This window comes from Grammomys surdaster, unplaced genomic scaffold (genome assembly GCF_004785775.1).
Source record: "Grammomys surdaster isolate TR1022 unplaced genomic scaffold, NIH_TR_1.0 126158, whole genome shotgun sequence".
Lineage (NCBI taxonomy): Eukaryota > Metazoa > Chordata > Mammalia > Rodentia > Muridae > Grammomys > Grammomys surdaster.
The window spans coordinates 2,294,132-2,314,942 of NW_021620966.1; the positions used below are offsets into that span (position 1 = coordinate 2,294,132).

The window sequence follows — 20,811 nt, forward strand, 5'->3', positions numbered from 1 at the left end:
TCTTTAAGCAAAGTCAATGTAAATTTCTTCCTTAAAAAATATCTTATGTGTATGTATGCATGCATGTGTGCATGCGTGCGTGCTTGTGTGTGTGTGTGTGCGTGTGTGTGCCTGCCTAAGTGTGTATATGTGAACCACATGTGTGCAGGAGCTCTTGGAAGCCAGAAGAGGGCATCTAATTTCTTGGAACAAGATTTGTAGGAGGTTGTGAGTTGCCAGTGGATACTGGGAGCCAAAGCTGTGTCTGCTGAAGAACAGAAAGCCCTTCTAACAACAGCTGGCCCGTCTCTCTGGTCTCCATCAATGTTGATTTCTTAAGGAAAAATGGAAACTCTTGAGTGAAGAGTAGGTTGAAAAAGAAATGAATACCTTTAAGAAAAATAAATATGGCACACTGGAGAGATAGCCTTGTGGTTAAAAACACTGGCTGCTCTTCCAAAAATCCCAGGTTCAAATCCCAGGACCCATATGGCAGTTCACAGTGTCTGTTATTTCACTTCCAGGAGTTTTTACACCCTCATACAGATGTACATGGAGGCAGAACACCAATAAAAATAAAATGAGAGAGAGAGAGAGAGAGGGAAGTTGACTTTTTTTAAGGGATTAAATGTTTTAAAAAAGAAAAATAATGCAAATAAACCAAAAAATTCATTTCTTTAGGCTAGAATGAATTCTAGTTATTAAATCTAAGGGGCCAGTGAGATGGCTGAGTGGGTAAAGGTGCTGTCAACTTAAGGCCCTTATGGTGGAAGGAAGAGGCTCCTGCAAGCTGTCTTCAGACCTCCATACTCATGCTGTGACATGCCTGCACCACTGCCACACATACACAAAATATGTAATTTCTTAAAAGTTTTTAAATATCAGAGAAAAGGTAAATATCTTATAAACAATAATAACCCACAACCCACAATTTCTAGAGAGAATTTGTTACTCATATTTTCAAATGCAAAGTGCTCTGATACGTCTGTTCTCTGGAGCCGTTGCCGATATGGACAATATTTCTCGATAGTCCAAAGAAGTCAGTAAATAAATAAATAAAATCTAGAGCCTGTATATCGTGGAGGAAATTAGAGCTCTAAGCAAAGGGTGCTTTAAATGGGCTGGCAAAGGTGAAACCTCTCAGAGGAAAAGCATCTCCTCTGCTGTACCAGATATGTGGATCCCAAAGGATCCCCCAGGTTCATGTAACCATCTCTCCTTAATCAGAATCAACAGGTATGAGTAGGATATTTTTAAGAAACTCCAGTTGAAGAACGTCCACTTTGTTGTTTATTTAAGACAAGGTCCCTTTAGGTAGCCCTGTTTGGCCTGGAACTTCCTATGTGGACCAAATTGAAGATGCTTTACTAAGTGTCTAACAGCCTTCTTCGTGTGTTAACAATTCACAGTCACGTATTAGGAAAAATCTGCACTTTCTGATAGTGCAGTGACTAAAGAGGATAACCACACACACACACGTACATATTATATACATACATATAACACTCTGATTTCTTTTCACAGAGTAAGCCATCAGTGAATCTCCCTAAATGTTCAGAGTTCAGGTTCTTAGTCCAACCAAGACTTTAAGAACCTGGCAGTCTATCTCTCTGGCTTATACCTAACAGTAGCACATGGGAAGCAGACACAGGAGGATCATGCCAGTATAGGGCCATCCTCATCTGTATAGCATGTTCCAAAACAGCAAGAACTACAAAGTGAGACCCTGTCTCAAAAGATCCAAAGGGGAAAGGGGGGGAAAGGATGGAATGTTTGCCTATTGCACCTGAGATCCTAAATTAGATTTCTTGTAATCCCTCTTGGGAAGTGGAAGTAGAAGAACTATAATTTTAATGTCATCAGAAGCTACAAAAGCCAGTTTGAGACACTGTCTCAAAAACAAAGCAAAACAAAACAAAAACCTGATCAGTTGTCCTATGATGTAACTTGGAAAATGGAGTTTTGGGAAAGTGCCTTTGGTCTGGAACAAAAGAAGAGAATTTGTGGAGTGGGGTATGACTCCTTCCTTGAGTCTATTTGGGCTCCTTGTCTCAAATTAGGAGAAAATTCTGAATTCTAAATGTGAAATATAGAAAGGAGGTGGGGGCTTAACACACTTTGGTTCAAAATATTTTGAAATGCGTGGGGCTGGAAAGATGGCTCAGTGGCTCAGAACACTTGCTGTACACACATGTAGACCTGAATTTGAATCTCCAGAACCCATGTAAAGAGCAGGTGTAGCTGTGTGTGGCTGTAATCCAGCAACTAGTTAGGGCTCAGGACAGGCAGATCCTGGAAGCCTGTGTGCCAACTACTCATCATAACTGAAACAGAGAGCTTCAAGGCAATGAGGTGGAGAGGGATTTGCAGAAAGAATCCTCTGACCTTTTTATAGCTTTTTATAGACAAACACTAGTGTATTCACCCATAAACTCTCTCTCTCTCTCTCTCTCTCTCTCTCTCTCTCTCTCTCTCTCTCTCTCACACACACACACACACACACACACACACACACACACACACACCAAGGCATCACCCACAAAAGCACACTAACGAAGAGTCCAACTCCTTAAAGGACCTGACTCATTATAACAGCACTTGGATTGTGACTTGGATACCCATCCTTTTTGTGGCAAGTATGAGAGGAAATACTTAAAGATCTAGCCCACCATGATTCGGGACAGAAAAGGGCTCATCCGACCTCAGGAATGTGCTACCTGTCTTAGCTTTAAAATCCACAACACAGAACCAACCAAGCTGCTCCCCATTTTGGGCACCCACTACAATCACTTTAGGGTGCTTGCTTTGTGTTGCGTTGCTTCTGTTGTTTTTGATAAATAAACTTAAATGGTCTACGTATCTTGACTGAACCTATTTTTTAAGAAGGTGAGGACAGGAGAGATTCCTGCATCCATCCCCCCTCAACATCCTTACCATTCTAAAGGCACCATGCAGCTGATGCTCCCTTGAACGAGCAAACCTGTTGACCTTCTTTGGCCTTAGGTTTTGCATGGTTAAAAAAAATGCAATTCATAAATGCAATCAGGGTGGAGAGATGGCTTAATTGGCAAAGACATTTTGCTTTGCCTGAGGATCTGAGTTTGGTCCCCAGGGTTCCACATGGTGGAAGGAAAAAGTCAGCTTCTCAAGGGTTGTCCTCTGACCTCCACATGTCCACAGTGGCATGTATACAAATATATACACATATACAAAATAATAATAGTAAGTTGGAATGTATCGATGACTTTCTTTTTTATCTTAGATTTTAGGGTTATCCAAAAGTGGAAGGCGTGTCTTCCTTCACGGGGAGAGACTCCTAGTAGCTCCTGTCTGTACACTCTAGCTGATCCTACCTCTGCTGCTCACACCTGGGTCCACATCCTTCACCCCCTCATCACCTCACTAAGAAAGCATTAAGCAGTTGTCTAATTTTTGCTTTTTATTTCATATCAGTAGAGAGATGCAGGTTTAGAAAACCTTAACCTGAGCCAACACAGGATGGCTCAGCATGTAAAGGCACTTGCTGCCAAGCATGGCAGACCAGAGTCTGATCCCTGAGACCCCCACGGCAGAAAGAGCCAACCTTCACAAGCTGTTGTCTGACCTCTACACGTGGACCAGAGCACGGGGTGCTCACGTGCACGAACACGCATACACACTAAAATAGAAGGAGTAGAAAGCCATAGGCTCCATTCCTTTTCAGGATACATCGCTGCCTACGTCTTTAAAAATGCGCTGAATGATCCATGAGGAGCGGAAGGTAAAGAGTGGATGATAACTGTACCTTAAGTTCCAGACTAAAAGGAGTTTGCAAAGTGGAGTATGAAGATGTCCTTGTCTCCAGCAGCTGTCACGCCCTGACTATAATGATCTGTTCTGTTCTTTAATCTGGGACAATATGCAGCGGAGGTTAAGAAAGAAAAACACAACAGTACAGACTAAGCAAAACCTAGGAGCTTGACATATGCTTTTTTTTTTTTAATTAGCCACTGCTTAACTTCCTTGATGTAGACAACTGGTAGCCTGGTAAAGCTGACAGCCTTGCCCTTCATGTCTCAGTAATTCCCTGAGGTCTATGAGCTCTGCTGGCTGTTCTCACAGCCAACATCTCCCCTGAGCCTGTCACAGAGAAGGCTAATGATGTCTTTAAGTCAGTGCTGCTAGACACTAGACTCCTATAGAAATGTTAAGCATATTCTTTGACACAGCAGTCTTATTTTAAAAGAATTTATTCTAGAGATAGATTCAAATCTCCATCGACCTCTAAGAGGATATTCCCTGAAGCATTGTAAGACATGACTGGAATCAATCACTGAGAAGCTAATTTCAATATATTACGCTCAGGCCTGGGAAGATGGCTCAGCTGGTTAATTGTCCTGCAAGCTTAATGACCTGAGTTTAACCCCCAGAACCTATGTCAAGGTGGAAGGCAAGAACCAGCTCCACAGAGTTGTCCTCTGATGGCCAAACACGTATCATATACATCCAGGAATGAGATCTACCATAAAGAAAACAAAATATAAATAAGACAGTTATGCTGATGCAATTTTTACAAAGTTTTTTTTTTTTTTTGGTTTTTCGAGACTGGGTTTCTCTGTGTAGCCCTGGCTGTCCTGGAACTCACTCTGTAGACCAGGCTGGCCTTGAACTCAGAAATCCGCCTGCCTCTGCCTCCCGAGTGCTGGGATTAAAGGCGTGAGCCACTACTGCTCGACACAAAGTTTTCTAAAAGGCATATATTTTTCTCTGGGAACAAAATATTTCAAAAATAGTGTTCAAGTAGTGGTGGCACATGCCTTTGATTCCAGCCCTTGGGAGGCAGAGGCAGGAGGATCTCTGTGAGTTCTCTGTAAGCCAGCCTGGTCTACATAATGAGTTCCAAGACAGCCAGGGACACACAGAGCAATCCTGTCTTGAAAAACAAACAGACAAAAAGAATGCCATGTGGAAGTGTTGACAGATGTTTGTCCTTTGTGGATACAAAGGGAAACTGAAAACTTTCTCTTTACTGCTTATACCATTTGGACTGTTTGGATTCGGGGCAAGGCCAGGCAGACAGCATGGTGGCTGTGAACCCAGCTGTCTGAGATCCTACCCTTTCACTTGCTGCAGAACTTCTGACAGGCTAATATTTCTTTGTATCTTAATTTCATCATCTACAAAATGGGGCTTAATTCATGAAAAAGTGAAGTACTTCCAACCTGATAAGCTTTAGAAGTATAGAAATGAATACAGCATATGAAGATATAATCCCATACAGAGTTTGCATTCTAGCCAGAAGAGATGGATAATTAAAATGTATGCTTGGGTCTGAGATGGCTCAGAGACAAAGGCATTTGTCTCCATACCTGACCACCTGAGTTCAATTCCCTGAGACTCACATGGTGGAAGAAAAGAACTGACTTCCACAAGCCATCTTCTGACCTCCACAGTGCTGCATGTTATATGTACACCCACACACAGAGGCACATACACAGACATACATGCATACACACAAAAAATTTTTTAAATAAAAATAGAACTGAAGAGACAGCTAGGCATTTGAGAGCACTTCTTGTTCTTGCAGGGGACCTGGGTTCAGTCCCAGCACCCACAAAATGGCTCAAAAGGATTCTGATCCTCATGGGCACCAGACACACACATAGGTATGGACCATTTTTTCATAGTGAAAAAGTGGCAATCCACCACCCCCCAGCTTTGATTAAAATCTCCCATTTTTCATTTATAAACTTCAACTTGATAAAAAATGAGGCTATAAAAGGTTAATGAGAAATAAAATTGATACAATTTCTCCAAAAGAGAAATTGAGAAAAATTGAGCAATATGAACTATATAATTCGTCCTTTAACTAGGAGAGTCCCATTTCTAGGAACATAATTTAAGGGCTGAAGAAATGAGCCAGCTGGGAGTATACATGCCTTTAATCCCAGCACTCAGGCAGAGGTAGGCAGATCTTTATAAATTCAAGGCTAGCCTGGTCTACAGAGCGAGTTCTAGAACACTCAGGACTATGTAGAAAAACTCTTGTCTCAAAAATTGAAGAAATGTCACATTGGGTGGGGTGGTTCACACTTGTAATCCCAGCACTTTGAAGTTCTGGCATTAGGAAAGCAGCTCTAGGCTTATCCATCTAATGTACCTGGGCCATTCAGTGCACCCTGATCTCGAAAAAAAGAAAAAGAAGAAGAAGAAGGAGGAGGAGGAGGAGGAGGAGGAGGAGGAGGAGGAGGAGGAGGAGGAGGAGAAGAAAGGGAAGGAAGGGAGGGAACAGGAGAGGAAGGGGAGGGCAGGGGCAAAGTTACCTGAATGGCGATGGAGCAAACGTCTAAAATATGTATGCGCGTGTTCATTTTGGTATTTGAACTTTATGGCTGAAATTGGAAGGAAGATTGCAGGTTCAAAACCAACCTGGGCCACCGTGCTGGTTAGTTTTTGTCAACTGGCCACACACTATAGAGTCACCTGGGAACCTCGACCAAGAAAGTGCTTCCATAGGTCTGTGGCACATTTTCTTGATCAATGGTTGATGTGGGAATGCTCAGTCTACTGCGGACGGTACCATCCCTGAGCAGCTGATCTTGGGTTATATAAGAAAGCAAGCTGAATGAGCCATAGAAAATGAGGAGTCCTGCTTCATGGTTTCTGCTCCTTTGAGTTCTTGCCTTGGCTTTCCTTAACGGTGAGCTATATAGAACCTATAGGTTAAAATACATCCTTTTATCCTAAGTTGCTTTTGGTCTTTAAAAAAGCAACAACAAAACATTATTTTTAATTTTGCTTATGTGTGTATGTTTGGGTATATGCCATGTGTATGCTTTCTCACTACCTGGAACTCTGAGACCATAGTATAAGTGAGTCTGAGCTAGCCCACTGAAAAATAAGAAATAAGGAAAGGAACACAGGTCCCACTAACAGTCTGCCAACTGCCAGACACCTGGCTGGGCAAGGCATCCTAGATTAGTAAGCTTGCAACCACCAGCTGACCACAATCCTGTATGGGAGCCCAGCAGCGATTAGTCATCCTGTCTAGACCTCAACAATCGACCCGGAGAAACTACACAGTTCTGAGCCAAACAATAGTTACTCCTTTAAACCACTAAGTCTTAAGGGAGGTTTATGGCATGGCAAAAGCTGACATAGATTCTCTTCCTCCTCCTCCTCCTCCTCCTCCTCTTCCTCCTCCTCCTCCTCCTCCTCCTCCTCTTCCTCCTCCTCTTCCTCCTCTTCTCCTCCTCTTTTTCCTCCTCCTCTTCCTCCTCCTCCTCCTCTTCCTCCTCCTCCTCCTCTTCCTCGTTTTCACTTGAAGAGTTATCTAAGTAGGAGCTACATTCGAGTTGAAAATGTAAGGGTCCAGCCAGAGAAACACTTTAGATACAACATTCAAAATCCACAGTGTGGAGGTGGGACTGGGGAGTATTGTTGGTTGTTCTCTACGCAGCAATGACACCCTTAATTATTGATCCATATTTACAAACATTATCCCTATTCCTTAGGGCATAGAGTTCTTGTTAATGTCCTTTCTTTGGGAATCCCTGTAGTGTCAAGACAGTATTAAGAAGGCCCACACCCTTCTATTTCCCCTTCAGTACCTGGAGTTGAACCCAGGGTCTTCTGTGTGCGCTACCACCTGAGCTATATCTTCAGCCTTTGTTGAGGCAGAATATTGCTCTATAGCTGAGTCTGGCTGTGAACTCAATATTGTAGCCCAAGTTGATCTTAAGCTGGTAGTGGTCTTCCTGCCTCTTCCTCCTAAGTGTGTGGAATATATTCTTGCTTTGGGAATTAGGAATTAATATATGAACCTTAATCACTTACACTCCAAAATAGTTAAAAAAGAAATCATGATCAGTTCCTTCCCTTGAAAAAACAGTTTGGCACCTCCCAAAGATCAATCTACATATTCCAGGACCCCGCATCAGACTTCAATAGGCTTACAGCTTTGAGACATATGCACCTCACTGCAGCGACCCCTGGGGCTGGGACTGGGACTGGAAGCTAAGTCTCTAGGAGGCCGCCCCTCCTGACTGAGAAGTGGCCAGGAGGCTGATGCAGCTGGAGAGGAAGAAGGAAGAGGGCCCATCTGTGCACAGGACCTTGAGGACCACTAAAAACATTGGTTCTCATTCTAACAAGAAAAACATTAAGAAAAGATTTATTTTTATTTTATGCATATGAGTGTTTTGAACTTATGTCTATACACCACATGTTGGCCTGGTGTCTTCAGTGGCCACAAGAGGATGTCAGCTTCCCTAGAACTGAAGTTATAGAATGATTGCAAACTACCATGTGTGTGCCAGTCCTCTGGAAGAGCAGCCAGTGCTCTTAACTGCTGAGCCATCTTTCCTGCTTTTGACAAGGAAACTTTCAAAGGCTGGAGCACGAGCAGATAGAAATCAAGCTTGTGTTTGGTACATTTACTCAGTCTGGGTGAAACAAGAAGTTATTGTGGAAGAAAAGCAGTTCAGTAGAAGGCTGGGAGACGGCGTCTTGGACAAGGACAAGAAGCCATCACACTCAGTATATTTTGAAAGTAGAGCTAGTAAAATTTTTCTGATGAATTCTGATAGAGGAAGGATTTTGAAAGAGGGGAGTTAGAATTTACACCCTGAGTGTTGGGAGGGAAGGGGCTGCTAGGAGCTGAGAGGAGAAAGTTTCTTTGAGGCACAGGACCTCAACGAAACTATCAGCATCAAAGTGAAGCTGAGGACCAGGGGTCTGGACACTATGAACCTGAGCTGCCAATCAAATGTGTATTCAGGTCCAGCTGGATATACAGGTATAGAGTTCAGGGGCAAGGTCCAGACAATGGAAGTGTGAATTCAAGACCCATCAATACATATATGTATGGCCTTTCACATCATGTTGCTGTTTGAGGTTGCCTTAAGGAGTAAAACTCCCTGGAGAGAGATGGAGAGAGATGAAGGGATAGAAGTACGTTCGATGACTGACTTTGGGGAACAGACAGATTCACAGTTCAAGGAGACAAGGAAACTAAAAATCAAGCAGACAAGAGAAGGAGCCAGAAACAAAGCAAACTCTCCAGCGGGGCTGGTGTCCAGAAGGCATAGGTAGACGGTAGGAACGATCAGAGTTCTGTCAAATGCTGGTAGAGGAAGTCTGTTGGGAACAGAGAGGTTATCAGGGCATTGAACAAGTGCAGTTTTCCTGAAAACAATGGAGGTGAAACCAATGTGGAATGTATTCAATAAGGAGAGAAGTCTAGAGATGCTGATGTCAGACAAGATTATCGGGAGGAACAGCTACACAGACAAGCAGTTACATAGCTGGCAACCGGAAAGAGACAATCAAAAGAAGTCTCTTTTTTTTCTGGGAATCAAATTTATTCTAGGTCAGTGTTCTACTGTTGACTGACATCACAACCCTATCTTTTTCTTCTCTTCTCTCTCTCTCTTTTCTTTCTATTTCCTTCCTTTTCTCTTTTGTCTTTCTCTCTTTCTTTAACAAGGTCTGACTGGGTAGCCAGACTGGCCTCAAACTTCTAGAAAGACAAGTGTCTCACCTCAGCCATCCCAGTGCTGGGACTACAGACTCAAGCCACCATGCCTGCCTTTATTTTAAAGTTTTAATTATTTGTTTCTGAATTTTATTTCAACCACTTGTTTATGAATTTTTAAATTCCTCCTCCTCCTCCTCCTCCTCCTCCTCCTCCTCCTCCTCCTCCTCTTCTTGCTCCTTTTTTTCTGAGACAGGGTTTCTCTGTGTAACTCTGGATGTCCTAAAAGTCACTCTGTAGACCAGGCTGGCCCTGAACTCAGAGATCTACTTGCCTCTGCCTCCCAAGTGCTGGGATTAAGGGCGTGCGCCACCACCGCCCCGTCATTAAATTTCTATTACTTATTTTTATGTGTATGGGTATTTTGCCTGTATGCAGGTCTTTAAACTACACGCATGCAGTGTCCATGGAGGCCATTTATCAGATCCTCTAGGCCTGGAGTTACAGGAGCTTGTGAGCTGCCACGTTAGTGCTGAGAATTGAACACTGATCCTTTGGAAGAATAGCCAGTGCACTCAGTCTTTGAGCTATCTTTCCATCATATATATGATGGAAAGATATATATATATATTATTACATATTATACATTTATATATACATATTATACATATATATATACATATATATACATTGTGTGTGTGTGTGTTTCTTTTTAGATGGCTTGGTTTGGTTTTTGTTTTTTGAGACAGGTTTTTTTCTCTTTATATAGCCCTGGCTGTCCTGAAACTTACTCTGTGGACCAGGCTGGCCTGGAACTCATAGAGATCCCACCTGCCTCTGCCTCCCAAGTGCTGGGATTAAATGGCATGCACCACTACTTCCCTGTAGTATTCTTTTTAGTTTTGGAATAAAAGAAATAATAATACTTTGGAAGTCGGTGAGAATCATCTGGGTTGGATGTGGTGGTGCACAGATCAACCTCAGCACTAGGGAAGCTGGCCTGAGGACTGTGAGTTCTAAGAAGAGTTTGGGCCTCATAGCAACATGGTCTAAAAATAAGTAAATAAAAGATTGAGAAGAGAAGGGGAAGGAATGACTCCAGAGAGGGGACATTAGAAGGGACAGTCACCGTGAGAATATGGCATTAGAGACTGGCCAGGCAAGCACTTCCAGTTCATCACCCATGTGATATCACACAGGACCATTGAACGATCCTGTAAAGACAGGTAAGAGTAGCTCATAACCACCAACAAGCAGGTTTACTGAGGCATGCATGCACTGCCTTTCACCAAACTCTTTCAAGAACCATCTCCCTTAATCCTCCAATAACTATGAAAAGGCAAGAACCCAGTTACTCCCATCTTCCAGACAAGAAGGTGAAGGTGAGAGGGGCCAAGGTTATGTGGCTGAAATAGGAGAACGGGCTGACTCTGCTATCTGCAGGCCAGCAATGTCCCAGAGAAATGTGAGCCTCCTATGGGCTTTTCGATTTTTCTCAAAAATGTAAAGAAAGAAAAGGGTGAGATTAATTTTAATAGTAGGTTACATTTAGAGACTATCTAGGCCATATCATCTTATAGTCATTATAAACTATTGTGGTGTTGTTCTTATATTCAGTCTTCAAAACTGACAGGTATTAGATACGGCTCATTTCAGCACCAAATATTCATCAAAAGTTCTTTATATCCATGTTGGTTTTATAAAAATTGCAGCAAAGAAAATATATTCATGTACCCAAGTAATCTTAAACTGAGTTGAAAGGATTTTTGAAAGGGTTTTCAGTAGTTGACTATCTATTTTAACTTTCACTTAATTAAGATGAGACAAAATTAATGATCTAATTCCTGAGGGTCCTAGACATACCTAGACATTGCCTCCCACAGCTGGTGGCCACAGAGTAGTGTACCACAACCCTAGACTCTTTGGCAAGTTTCACCACCTTTTTCTCAGAATGCTTTTCACATCTGTTTCCTTCTCCTTGTTTATTAAATATGTTTGCTCTGCTTTCAGATAGGATTTAACTCTGTATGTAGCCAAGGTGACCTAAAACTCCCAATGTGGCCCAGGCTCTTATGTAACTTGAGAAAACTCTTCTGTCCCATGGGCTGAGATTAGTCACACGCATTGTTGGTAGTAGTTTTTTCTCTTTTGCTTTTGAGGCAAGGATCTCAAACCTTCTGTAATTACTCCCCCACCACTCATCCCTCCATCCCCTATCCCCCGACCCCCCACCCCACTTCTGCTTTCCAAGACTGCAGGTGAGTGACATCACACTCAGCTTTCTGGTCAACCCACCTTCATCACCCTTAGGCCCGTAGTGAGTCCTTTTAAATTTATTCTTATGTGTATGGGTATTTTGCCTGCATGTAATGTACGTCTGTGAGCCAAATGTGTTCCTGGTTCCTTTGGAGACCAGAAGACCGCACTGGATTTCCATCACCTGGAGTTACAGACGGTCGTGAGCCACATTGTGGGGATTGAACCCTAGTCCTCTGGAAGGCCAGACAATGCTCTTAACTGCTGAGCCATCACTCCAACCTCAGTATTTAACGGTTTTTTATTATCAAAAGCCAGGGTCAGCTTGACTTTCTCTAAAACACATTTGTAACCACTAACAGTTATTGGATACTTATTATGCCAAGATTTGGCCTAAGTTCTGCCCATGAATTAACTCACTTAAATTGTTCTAATGAAAGGAGTGTTACTAGTATCTTCCTTTTCTTTTTCTTTCAGTGCTAGAGATCAGGCTCATGGCCTCACACAGCCCAGACAAGCGTCTTCTACCAAACTGCATCCCTGGCTCCCAACATCCACATATCAAAGAGAAGTGACTGAGGAGAGCATGTAACCTCCTAGCTACCGAGTGGAAATGTTAGAAAGTTGAACCCAGTTTGATCTATTCCTCACACTCTGGGCCACTCTTGCAGGTATACACACAGGTATGGAATTTGAGGTGCTGGTTTTGTTTGTTTGTTTTGTTTTTAAATCATCTCTCCTTCTTGCCAGTGTATTCCAATTTATGTGCCCATGATATGTACCAATTTCTAAATGTCTTAAGTCTGATAATCATTATTCTGGTATGGTTTCAGTCAGGCAAATACACAAAATTGCTTCTTAAATGCCCAGATCCCAACCAAGATCCTGCTCCTTAGTGCCTTCTGATAGTGAATATCCTCCTCTTTGTTAGTAGTGGCAGATGCTTTAAACATCTAGCCTAAGTGACTTCTAACTGTAAGAGTCGTCTTCTCTCTCTCTCTCTCTCTCCCTTTTATTTTCTAAACCAGGTCTCCTGTAACCCAGGTTGCTCTTGAATTTTCTGCGTAACCGAAGGTGACCTTGAATTCCTTCTCTCTCCACCTCCAGAGTGTTAGGAATGACAGGAGGTAATGGCACTGGAGAGATGGCTCATTGGCTGAGGGCACATACTGCTCTGGCAGAGGACCCAAACTCAGCTCACAATAATGCCCTAAACCTACAGCTCCAGGAGCATCTGGCACCCCTAGCGTCTATGGGAATTTACATTCACACACACACACACACACACACACATACAATTTTTAAAATTAATTTTAAAAGGAGGCTATGACTTACTATGCCTGGTTTACATATGCTGGGATTCAAACAAAGGGCTTCTTGAATGCTAGCAACTGAGATATAGCCCTAACCCTCATCCATATCCATGTGAATATCCCTTGAGCAGGCTGTGGTCCTGACCAGAAATCCTTCATGGATCCTCTACTTGACTTCTGACATTCTGACTTTGTTTTCTACCATCCTTACACCACTTCACGTTTCAGCCAACTGGTCTACTTGCAATTCCCTGACTCTGTTTTTTCCATCTGTTGAACTTTCCTCAGGCTCCTCCCACTATCTAGAAAGCACTCTGCCTCCCTGCCATCTTGTCTGTCTAGTGAGTGCAATGATTACTCCCAAGGCAGATCAAGCAGCCCTGGTTCTGGTTACTTTGTTTCTTTTTTTTCCTCACTCTCTCCTCACCGGCCTCACTACTCCAGGCCTTCTGACCACACACATTAACCTTAGGTCAAAGTTTATATGTTATTATTTATGTGTATGATTTGTTTGCCTGCCAGTGTTTCTTAAGCACTTATGATACACTGGGAGTATGTACTAGGAACTTGACTAATTTAATTCAATCCTCACAGCAACCCTTCGAGATAGACATGCCTTCCTCCATTTTATTGGACAGGAGTCTGAGGCTGTCAGAAGTTAATGATCTTGATTCCTTACTAAATGGCAGAGTCATCACTCACTCAACGAATCTTATTCCAATCCACATCTGCCAGATTCCTAGTTCCCCCTTCCCCCCAGCTTTTCAGTATGGATTGAGAAGTCCCTCTGGGGGCTATTAGCACAATAGCCTGAGGACAAGGCAGACCACATCAGAGGCAGTTTTCTGCTCCTCTCCTTTGATGATTTAGATTTGTTGCTCTACGTTTAAAAAAAAAAAAAAAAAAAAAAAAAAAAAAAAAACGGGCAGTGGTGGTGCAGGACTTTAATCCCAGCACTTGGGAGGCAGAGGCAGGTGGATTTCTGAGTTCGAGGCCAGCCTGGTCTACAGAGTGAGTTCCAGGACAGCCAGGACTACACAGAGAAACCCTGTCTTGGAAAAACAAAAAAAAAAAAAAAAAAGTTTGGGTCTCAGTCGGCTCTTAGTCTGGGCCAGCACAGCGCTAAAGGAGTGATTCATGTGGACAAACATCATCCAGGATGCTTCGTTCCACTGGTGACCCTGATTATTGTAAAACTGAGACAGGAGTGCCAAGCCCTGGCACTCATCCAGCAGTTTCCTCTCCCAGTGCTCTGCCACCTCAATAAAACCTCGAGCCAAGTCTCCCTTCTTCCTGCTTCAATCCGGTTGGAGGTCTCAGCTTTTATACGTAGTCCGTGACAGCAATACTATCGCTCGGATCAGCCTTGGTTTGATAAGAGACCCCGGCATTAATACCCTACATAGGCTTCCTAGAAATCCATAAGAAAATCACATGCTGAGAAGTGACAGTCTCCCTTGGACTAGATTTTCACCTTTTTAGGGTTGGGAACCCCCAAACTCGTTGGATCAGTTCATATTGCTTAATGAAGAACTTTGTAATAATGGACTCATTCTCTTCCTTATTATTTTGGAGTTAAGGGTGTTCAGAGGGTGTTTGCTCAAGGATCGTGTAAACAGAGCTTTCCGATGCCCTGGCAAACGAGCATGCCTCTAAAGCTATTTCAACATGGCAAGCAGTGTGGGTCTAGTTAAAAAAGATGAGTCAAGAAATAGAGGTAAAATAATTCTATCTTGTATTTGAGGTCCATTTTTATCTTTCTATCTTCAAGACAGTCATCCCTGAGATTGGCATTATCAGAATGCCCATTCCACAGCTCCCAAAACTGTGGAGTGTTGAACACCTTTCCACTGCCTTCGGCTCACTTACTCTTAAGCAAATATGGGTTGTTTAAATAGGTCTAAAGAGAATATGCACACAACATAGAATTCTTATGTTAATATTCTTCCCTCCCTCTTAACCAAGATGGTGTAAGTGTCCAAGGCCTTCAATTCAATGTCTCATATGTCACAGTGGACAAAGATCTGATGACAATCGACAGTTGTATCTTCTTATCTTCTACAAAGGAAATAGCAGTGTTTAACTCTTAGGCAAGGCAATTAGACCACAGGCCACCAAGGACAATGAACCACTGGGAAGACCATCCTGTTCTTGGTCATCTTTAAAATCTATCATGAAGTGGCTTGGCAAAAATGTAAATGGTCATGGCCAGGGTATAACTGAGACTAGTAAAAGTTCTAAAAGGCCCACTGACTGGGGCCGTTTTCCAGTGATTGCTGGTTTGTTTCCTGTGAGTGTGTTCATAATCTGTGTATGAATATGGGTACACACATCCTACTTCATGCATGTGAAGATCAGAGGATGACTCTGTGGAACCTGTTTCTCACTATGTAGCTGCAAATGACCTTGGATTTCTGCTTCCCCTACCTCCCAAGTGCTGTGATTAACAACATGTGCCACCACATCTGGTTTATTCAGTACTGGGGAATCAACCCAGGGCTTCATATATGCTAAGTGAGCACTTTGTCAACTATGCAAAATGTGAGAAATTTAAAAACAAAAGTCTAGCACTGTAGGAGGAATGCCAAATGTCAAACATAGTTGAGGTGCTAGGAGGTTAAAATAGTCCTTGTAGCTAGGTCCCAGCCATGGAGTCACTTCATCTTTTTAAAAATATTTCTTACTTTATGTATATGAATGCTTGCCTGTGTGCACGTATGTGTACCACATGCCTGCAGTGCCCTCAGAGACCAAGAGAGCGTGCCAAATCCCCTGAAACTGGAATTACAGATGGCTGTGAGCAGACATATGGGTTCTGAGAACTGAATTATGTTTCTCTACAAAAGTGGCAAGTTCTCTTAACCACTGAGCCACAGCCATGGTTTTTTTTTTTTCCTCCCTTTGTGGAACATGCCGCATCCTAGAACCTGATTTGTAGATTAGGCTGACCTTGAACTCACAGAGATCCACCTGCCTCTGCCTCCCACATGCTGGGATTAAAGGCGTGTGCCACCAACCCTGGTATGCATGGGCCACTCAAATATCAGTGAACCCCACTTACTTCTTCTGTGATTTGCTATGTTGTAGACAGGCTAGTGGTTAGGACCCTACATAATAATACTTGTATTTATGGGACTGCATTGGCATTATTAATTAACACTGGTGACTTAAAAGGACTGTTTTAATCCCTCAAAACCTTAGCTAGGTTTGATATTTAGCAACCTTCCTACAGTGCTAGACTTTTGACATGTTTTCAAATCTCTCATTCTGCATAGATAAATTTTATTCTGCCTTCCCCAATGTAGTTCTTGTAAACATTTCAACGTTGCCTCTACCATATGTTTTTTAAAAGCCACTTAGAGCATAAACCAAACATCGTTATTTCACTAATACAGAAACTATTTAATTTTGTTATTCCTAATGTCATATGTCCCCAAAAAACAATTTTCAAAAAGCATTTTTTGTTGTTAGAGGACATTCACTACCTATTATGTGAATAATGTTGCTAACATTTTAGAGATACCTTGAAAAGGACTTATGGCATATGTTAACAGAACTTCAAAGGAGAGAGTGGGAGAAATATGCTAAAGAATTCAAAATTGAGAAAAGGTGGGACGTGTGCTAAACACTAAACAAAGTGTGCAAGGGAACAGGCAAATCGTTCCAGCAGGGCCCAGTAAGCAGCTGCCGGCAACTGGATGTTAACACAGAGGGCACTTATTAAGATACTACGGTCCGTCTCCCAAGCTTCCCCTGTCAAACCCCAGGGCTTCTGACCGCAGTCTACTACCTGTCTCTAGCTTTACTTTTACTCAGTCTCCTCCTTTCCTCTTTCTTTTTGGCCTCGGAGTGTTTTCAATCACTTTCTAGGTGATTTCATCCATCTGGAAAGCAACCCTGTCTTCTTTCTCTTTCTTTCTGAGAACTGTCACTCTTTCGGACCTTACTCCCAGAGCCAGAGCTGCTGAGAGCTTGTGAGGGTGATCTATTTTAGGAGTCCTCCAATGGGCTGGCCTCCCCTATGACAACATCAGCCTGCTTTACTCCCCCCAAACCCCTACTCATTCCTAGAAAAAACAAATGAACTCTGTGGCCCCTGAAACTGTGACTGAATGTCTGGATCTAAGCTTTTTTTTTTTTTTTTTCCCTCCAAAGTGAGGTCAGGTCAAGGGGTGAAGTGGGCAGTACCTCTTTGCAGGCGTGAAGCTCGGGTCCGGTTCCCAGGGTCACCTGGAAGGTGGTCCCAGCCCAAAGCAACAGCCACAGAAGCCGGGATGTGCGCCTTTCGGTTCTTTCTCCGCCTCCGGCAGAAGGATGGGGGTTGTGACCAGGCTCAGCCATAGCGCTGTCCTGAGCCAGCGGCAGTAGCAGCTCAGGTGCTGCGGTGGCTGCTTATGCTGGCAGTAGGAGGGAAAAAAAAAAAAAAAAAAAAAACGAGGAGGGAGGTACACAGGGGGAGGATGCAAGGGGCTGGACTCGCTTCAGTCACCTCCCTGCGGCTACGCCAAGGCCGCCCATCCTTCCTCCTCCCTCGGTCCTCTCCTCCTATCCATGTCGCCTTGACAACCGCATCCTCTTCGCTCAGCGCGGGTGGGGCAGGGACCACGCGCGCCTGTGCCGCTCACCTGCCGGTCTCCATGGCAGCCGCCACCGCTGGCGCGAGGCGTGGGAGTGCACGCGCCAGGGTTTGCAACTAACCGAACAGGCTTACGTAAAGCACGCAGTAGAAGAACCCTCCAAAACATCTGCAGCAGCTCATTTCGCACCTATTACTCTTCCAGGCCGGAGGCTATTTCTACGCATCTCTTATTTTGTAAACATGACATGTAAAACGATTAGAAGACAGACGTCTTCGTCATCTTCCAGGGATCGTCTCCTGGAGTGATCCTGGCACTAACCGCAAAAGCTAGTTCCATCCTTCCATCCGACCAAATCCATCCACGTTTTTACGGCCGTCTCGGTGAGCCACTCTGACGTCAGTATAGTTAAACAGCAAGGAGAGTGACCTAATCGACAATTTTCCAAGTAGGACACAAAGTGAGATCTTTGATTTTTTTTTTTTTGACGTTCTCTTACTCTCATTGATTTGAAAATGGGGAAGCGTTCTTTTAGGTGAAGGCGAGAAGGTAATCTTTGGGTCATCTTTTAGTACTTCTTTCGTCAGCTTTTGCAAAAATCCCGTGCCGAGGGAGGCCAGCGTTTTCCAACTGAAGCTACAGAGTGCGTATCCAGGTCGCCTTCCCTCCACATTCACAGCAGCCTCCTCCCAAGGAGCCTTCTTAGTTTAACCGCCAGGTGGCGCATCTCTCGAAGGGAATACATCTGTCATAACTGAATGGAGGAGTTGCCTAGCAACTAAAAACTGAGCGTTCTAAACAATTGGGACTCGGGATCCTCGGCGAGCCAGGTCGTTCTGCGGCTACACTAGTCTCCAGGGAGTAAGCGTGCGTCTCTGGGCCTTTAAGCATGCCTCACTCTCAGGAGTCTTTCTCGAACCCTGCCTTAGGCAACGACGACACACATTTAGGAAATCTGCATGCTTCTAAGGTACATTGAGGTTTCCTCAGCAAATTTCTAGTGGGTCCTCCAGCAGATTCTTGGTAATCTAACTCTGGTGATCACCAAGTACCAAAGAGATCTGTTTTCTGCCTGTCTCCTAGGCCCGCTATTTGTGTCTGATAATGTTTTTGAAAGTGGTTTTGAGCAGAAGGAACTGAACTCTAATGTAGAAGAAAAAGGTCCGTCAAAGCACTGATGGGGAATATAAATGATGGGCAAATATAATATAATAGTCTGGGTTCCACCAATCCTCCCTTTTCTCTTGTTTTGTCATCTGTACTCCAAAGATTGATGAGAGGTAGAATGGAAGAGAATCTCCGAAAGACACCAGGTCATACTTCAAGCAAGCCTCCACAATATCTGTGGCCTCTGGTTGATGCAAGAGCACATTTGTGTATGTGTGGCTTTAACTTAATTATGTTCAGTGGTTTGGAAATACAAACCATCTTTTTCCTAGTCTAAGTATTTGGGATATTTGAATTAAGTGGTAATTTGAGCTTGATAACAACACAACAAAGAACTTCCTTTTCTTCAATATTGGTTGCTTATATGCCAGACATGCTTTGAAACACTGAGGGCACACAGCCTAAATTTAGATATAGTCCCTGTCCAGTTAGCTTAGTAGGGAAGTCAGGCAAGCAACTGCATCAGTCACTTAGTGGGTAACACAACTTATCCCAGGATTTGGTGGCTGAAAGGGAAGGACCAGGAACTCTAAGCCTGCCTGAGCTATAAGAACCTGTTTACAAACAAACAGCCAAATTGACAGACATAACAAAAACCAAACTGTACTTCCCCCCAATGGCACATGCATTGTGGTGGGGTCACGGGCAGAGTGCCTGAGAATAGGAACATGAAGGAGGGGTTTCTCAAAGAAGGTGAATGACATCTGATGAGTTAACTGACATCTGGTGAGTTAACTGAGACACATGCAAAGTGTGTGTGTGTGTGTGTGTGAAGAAGAAGAAGAAGGAAAGAAAAATCAGCTACTGAGGGGAAAGGAAGCAGTCGGTGCAGATGTATGGGAAGGAGAGACAGAGTGGCCTGGAGAATTGCTAACTCCAGAAATGCCAAATGTCAGTGTAAAACAGAGACACAGACTGATGGGTGCTAGAGACGAGCTTGGTGGCTGAGTGCTGGGAGCGTTGTGTTACTGGGCTAGGAGTCATCAGGGAGCTGTTGGGAATTTCGAGCTTTCAAGTGCTGGAGTGTGTTAGGAATCACATACAGCTGTGAGATGTCTTTCAGTAAATGAGCGTTAAATATAAGCAAATTGGAGGGCCTACACCCTTGGCTACATAGTGAGTTCAAGACCAGCCTAGATTATATGAGACACTGTCCCAAAAGCCAACAGTGGTGGCCTATGTGGGTAAACTTGATCAAGAGAGGATGCCGTTAACACTTATGGGACTGGTCTTACGAGTATCATCTGCTCAGCCCCATAAGTTCATTGTAAATAAGTCGCTGCTGCTAGCAATGTCCTTTGGTTATATCCTTGACAGCTGTGAATAGCTGTGTGTAGCTGCAGTGAAAGCGAAATTAGAGTCTCAAGACAGCTTGCTGTGGAAGTCCTGGATACCCAAAGGAACTGAGTTAGCAGAAGGATGCCTATGCATGTTTACTATGACTCTGATAGTCACAGTCCCCAATTTTTAAAAAAAAATGGCCTAGGTACCTGCCCACTTGAATGCATAAATGTGGGAGACATACACAACCAAGTATCGTATAGTCATAAAGAACAGCTGTATTTTCCAGGAGTTGGGGGCAACATATTAAGGAAGATGAGGCAGATGCAGAAAAGCAGATTGGTATATGTAAAATCTACTCTTCTATTAAGGATATAAGACTGGAGTACCTAAGTACCTAAGTTAGTACTCATGCTAACTTTCCTAGCATGAGTTTGACAACAAAACAGGTGGGAACCAGACATGAACATAGAAAGGGGACTGTTTGGAAGAGGAACAAGAGAGGATAATGGGAGATAAATATGGGCAAGAGTTTTGTACTGTTTGCAATATCACGATGAAACCTGTTTTGTATAGTTAGTGTGTGCTAATGATAAAAGATTAATTTGTCAATGTTCAGAGACACCTATCACAGAATTGGTGACCAATAAATAAAAGCTCTTCTGGCGTGAAAAATAAAAAGAAAGAAATCACACGGAGCAGTGAACTGGATAGGCTAGGAGTGAGACAGAAGTGCATCAGCTGGGAAGCAGGTGCAGTAGTCAGCTGGGAAGCAGGTGCAGTA

The 20,811-nt window shown here is 43.3% G+C and overlaps 2 protein-coding genes across 7 annotated transcripts in view; one reads left to right on the forward strand and one right to left on the reverse strand.

The window, feature by feature from the left end:
- Kiaa1324 (KIAA1324 ortholog) overlaps window positions 1-17,579 on the reverse strand; it is a 76,158-nt gene extending 58,579 nt beyond the window's left edge. For 5 of the 6 annotated variants that reach the window (XM_028757289.1, XM_028757290.1, XM_028757285.1 and 2 more), the window contains exon 1: window positions 17,191-17,436. Coding sequence is in view for 4 of the 6 variants with exons in the window: in XM_028757285.1 (XP_028613118.1) it covers window positions 17,191-17,343 (153 nt within the window). In the remaining 2 variants the exon portion in view is untranslated. Of the gene's footprint in view, window positions 1-17,190 lie in introns of all 6 variants that reach the window. The other variant, XM_028757288.1, reaches the window with a different exon arrangement.
- Window positions 17,580-18,433: 854 nt separating this feature from the next.
- Window positions 18,434-20,811, forward strand: part of CUNH1orf194 (chromosome unknown C1orf194 homolog) — a 6,901-nt gene continuing 4,523 nt past the window's right edge. Inside the window, exon 1 of the mRNA XM_028757430.1 lies at window positions 18,434-18,549. Within this exon, the coding sequence (XP_028613263.1) occupies window positions 18,469-18,549 (81 nt within the window). The 5' untranslated portion in view covers window positions 18,434-18,468. The remainder of the gene's footprint in view (window positions 18,550-20,811) is intronic.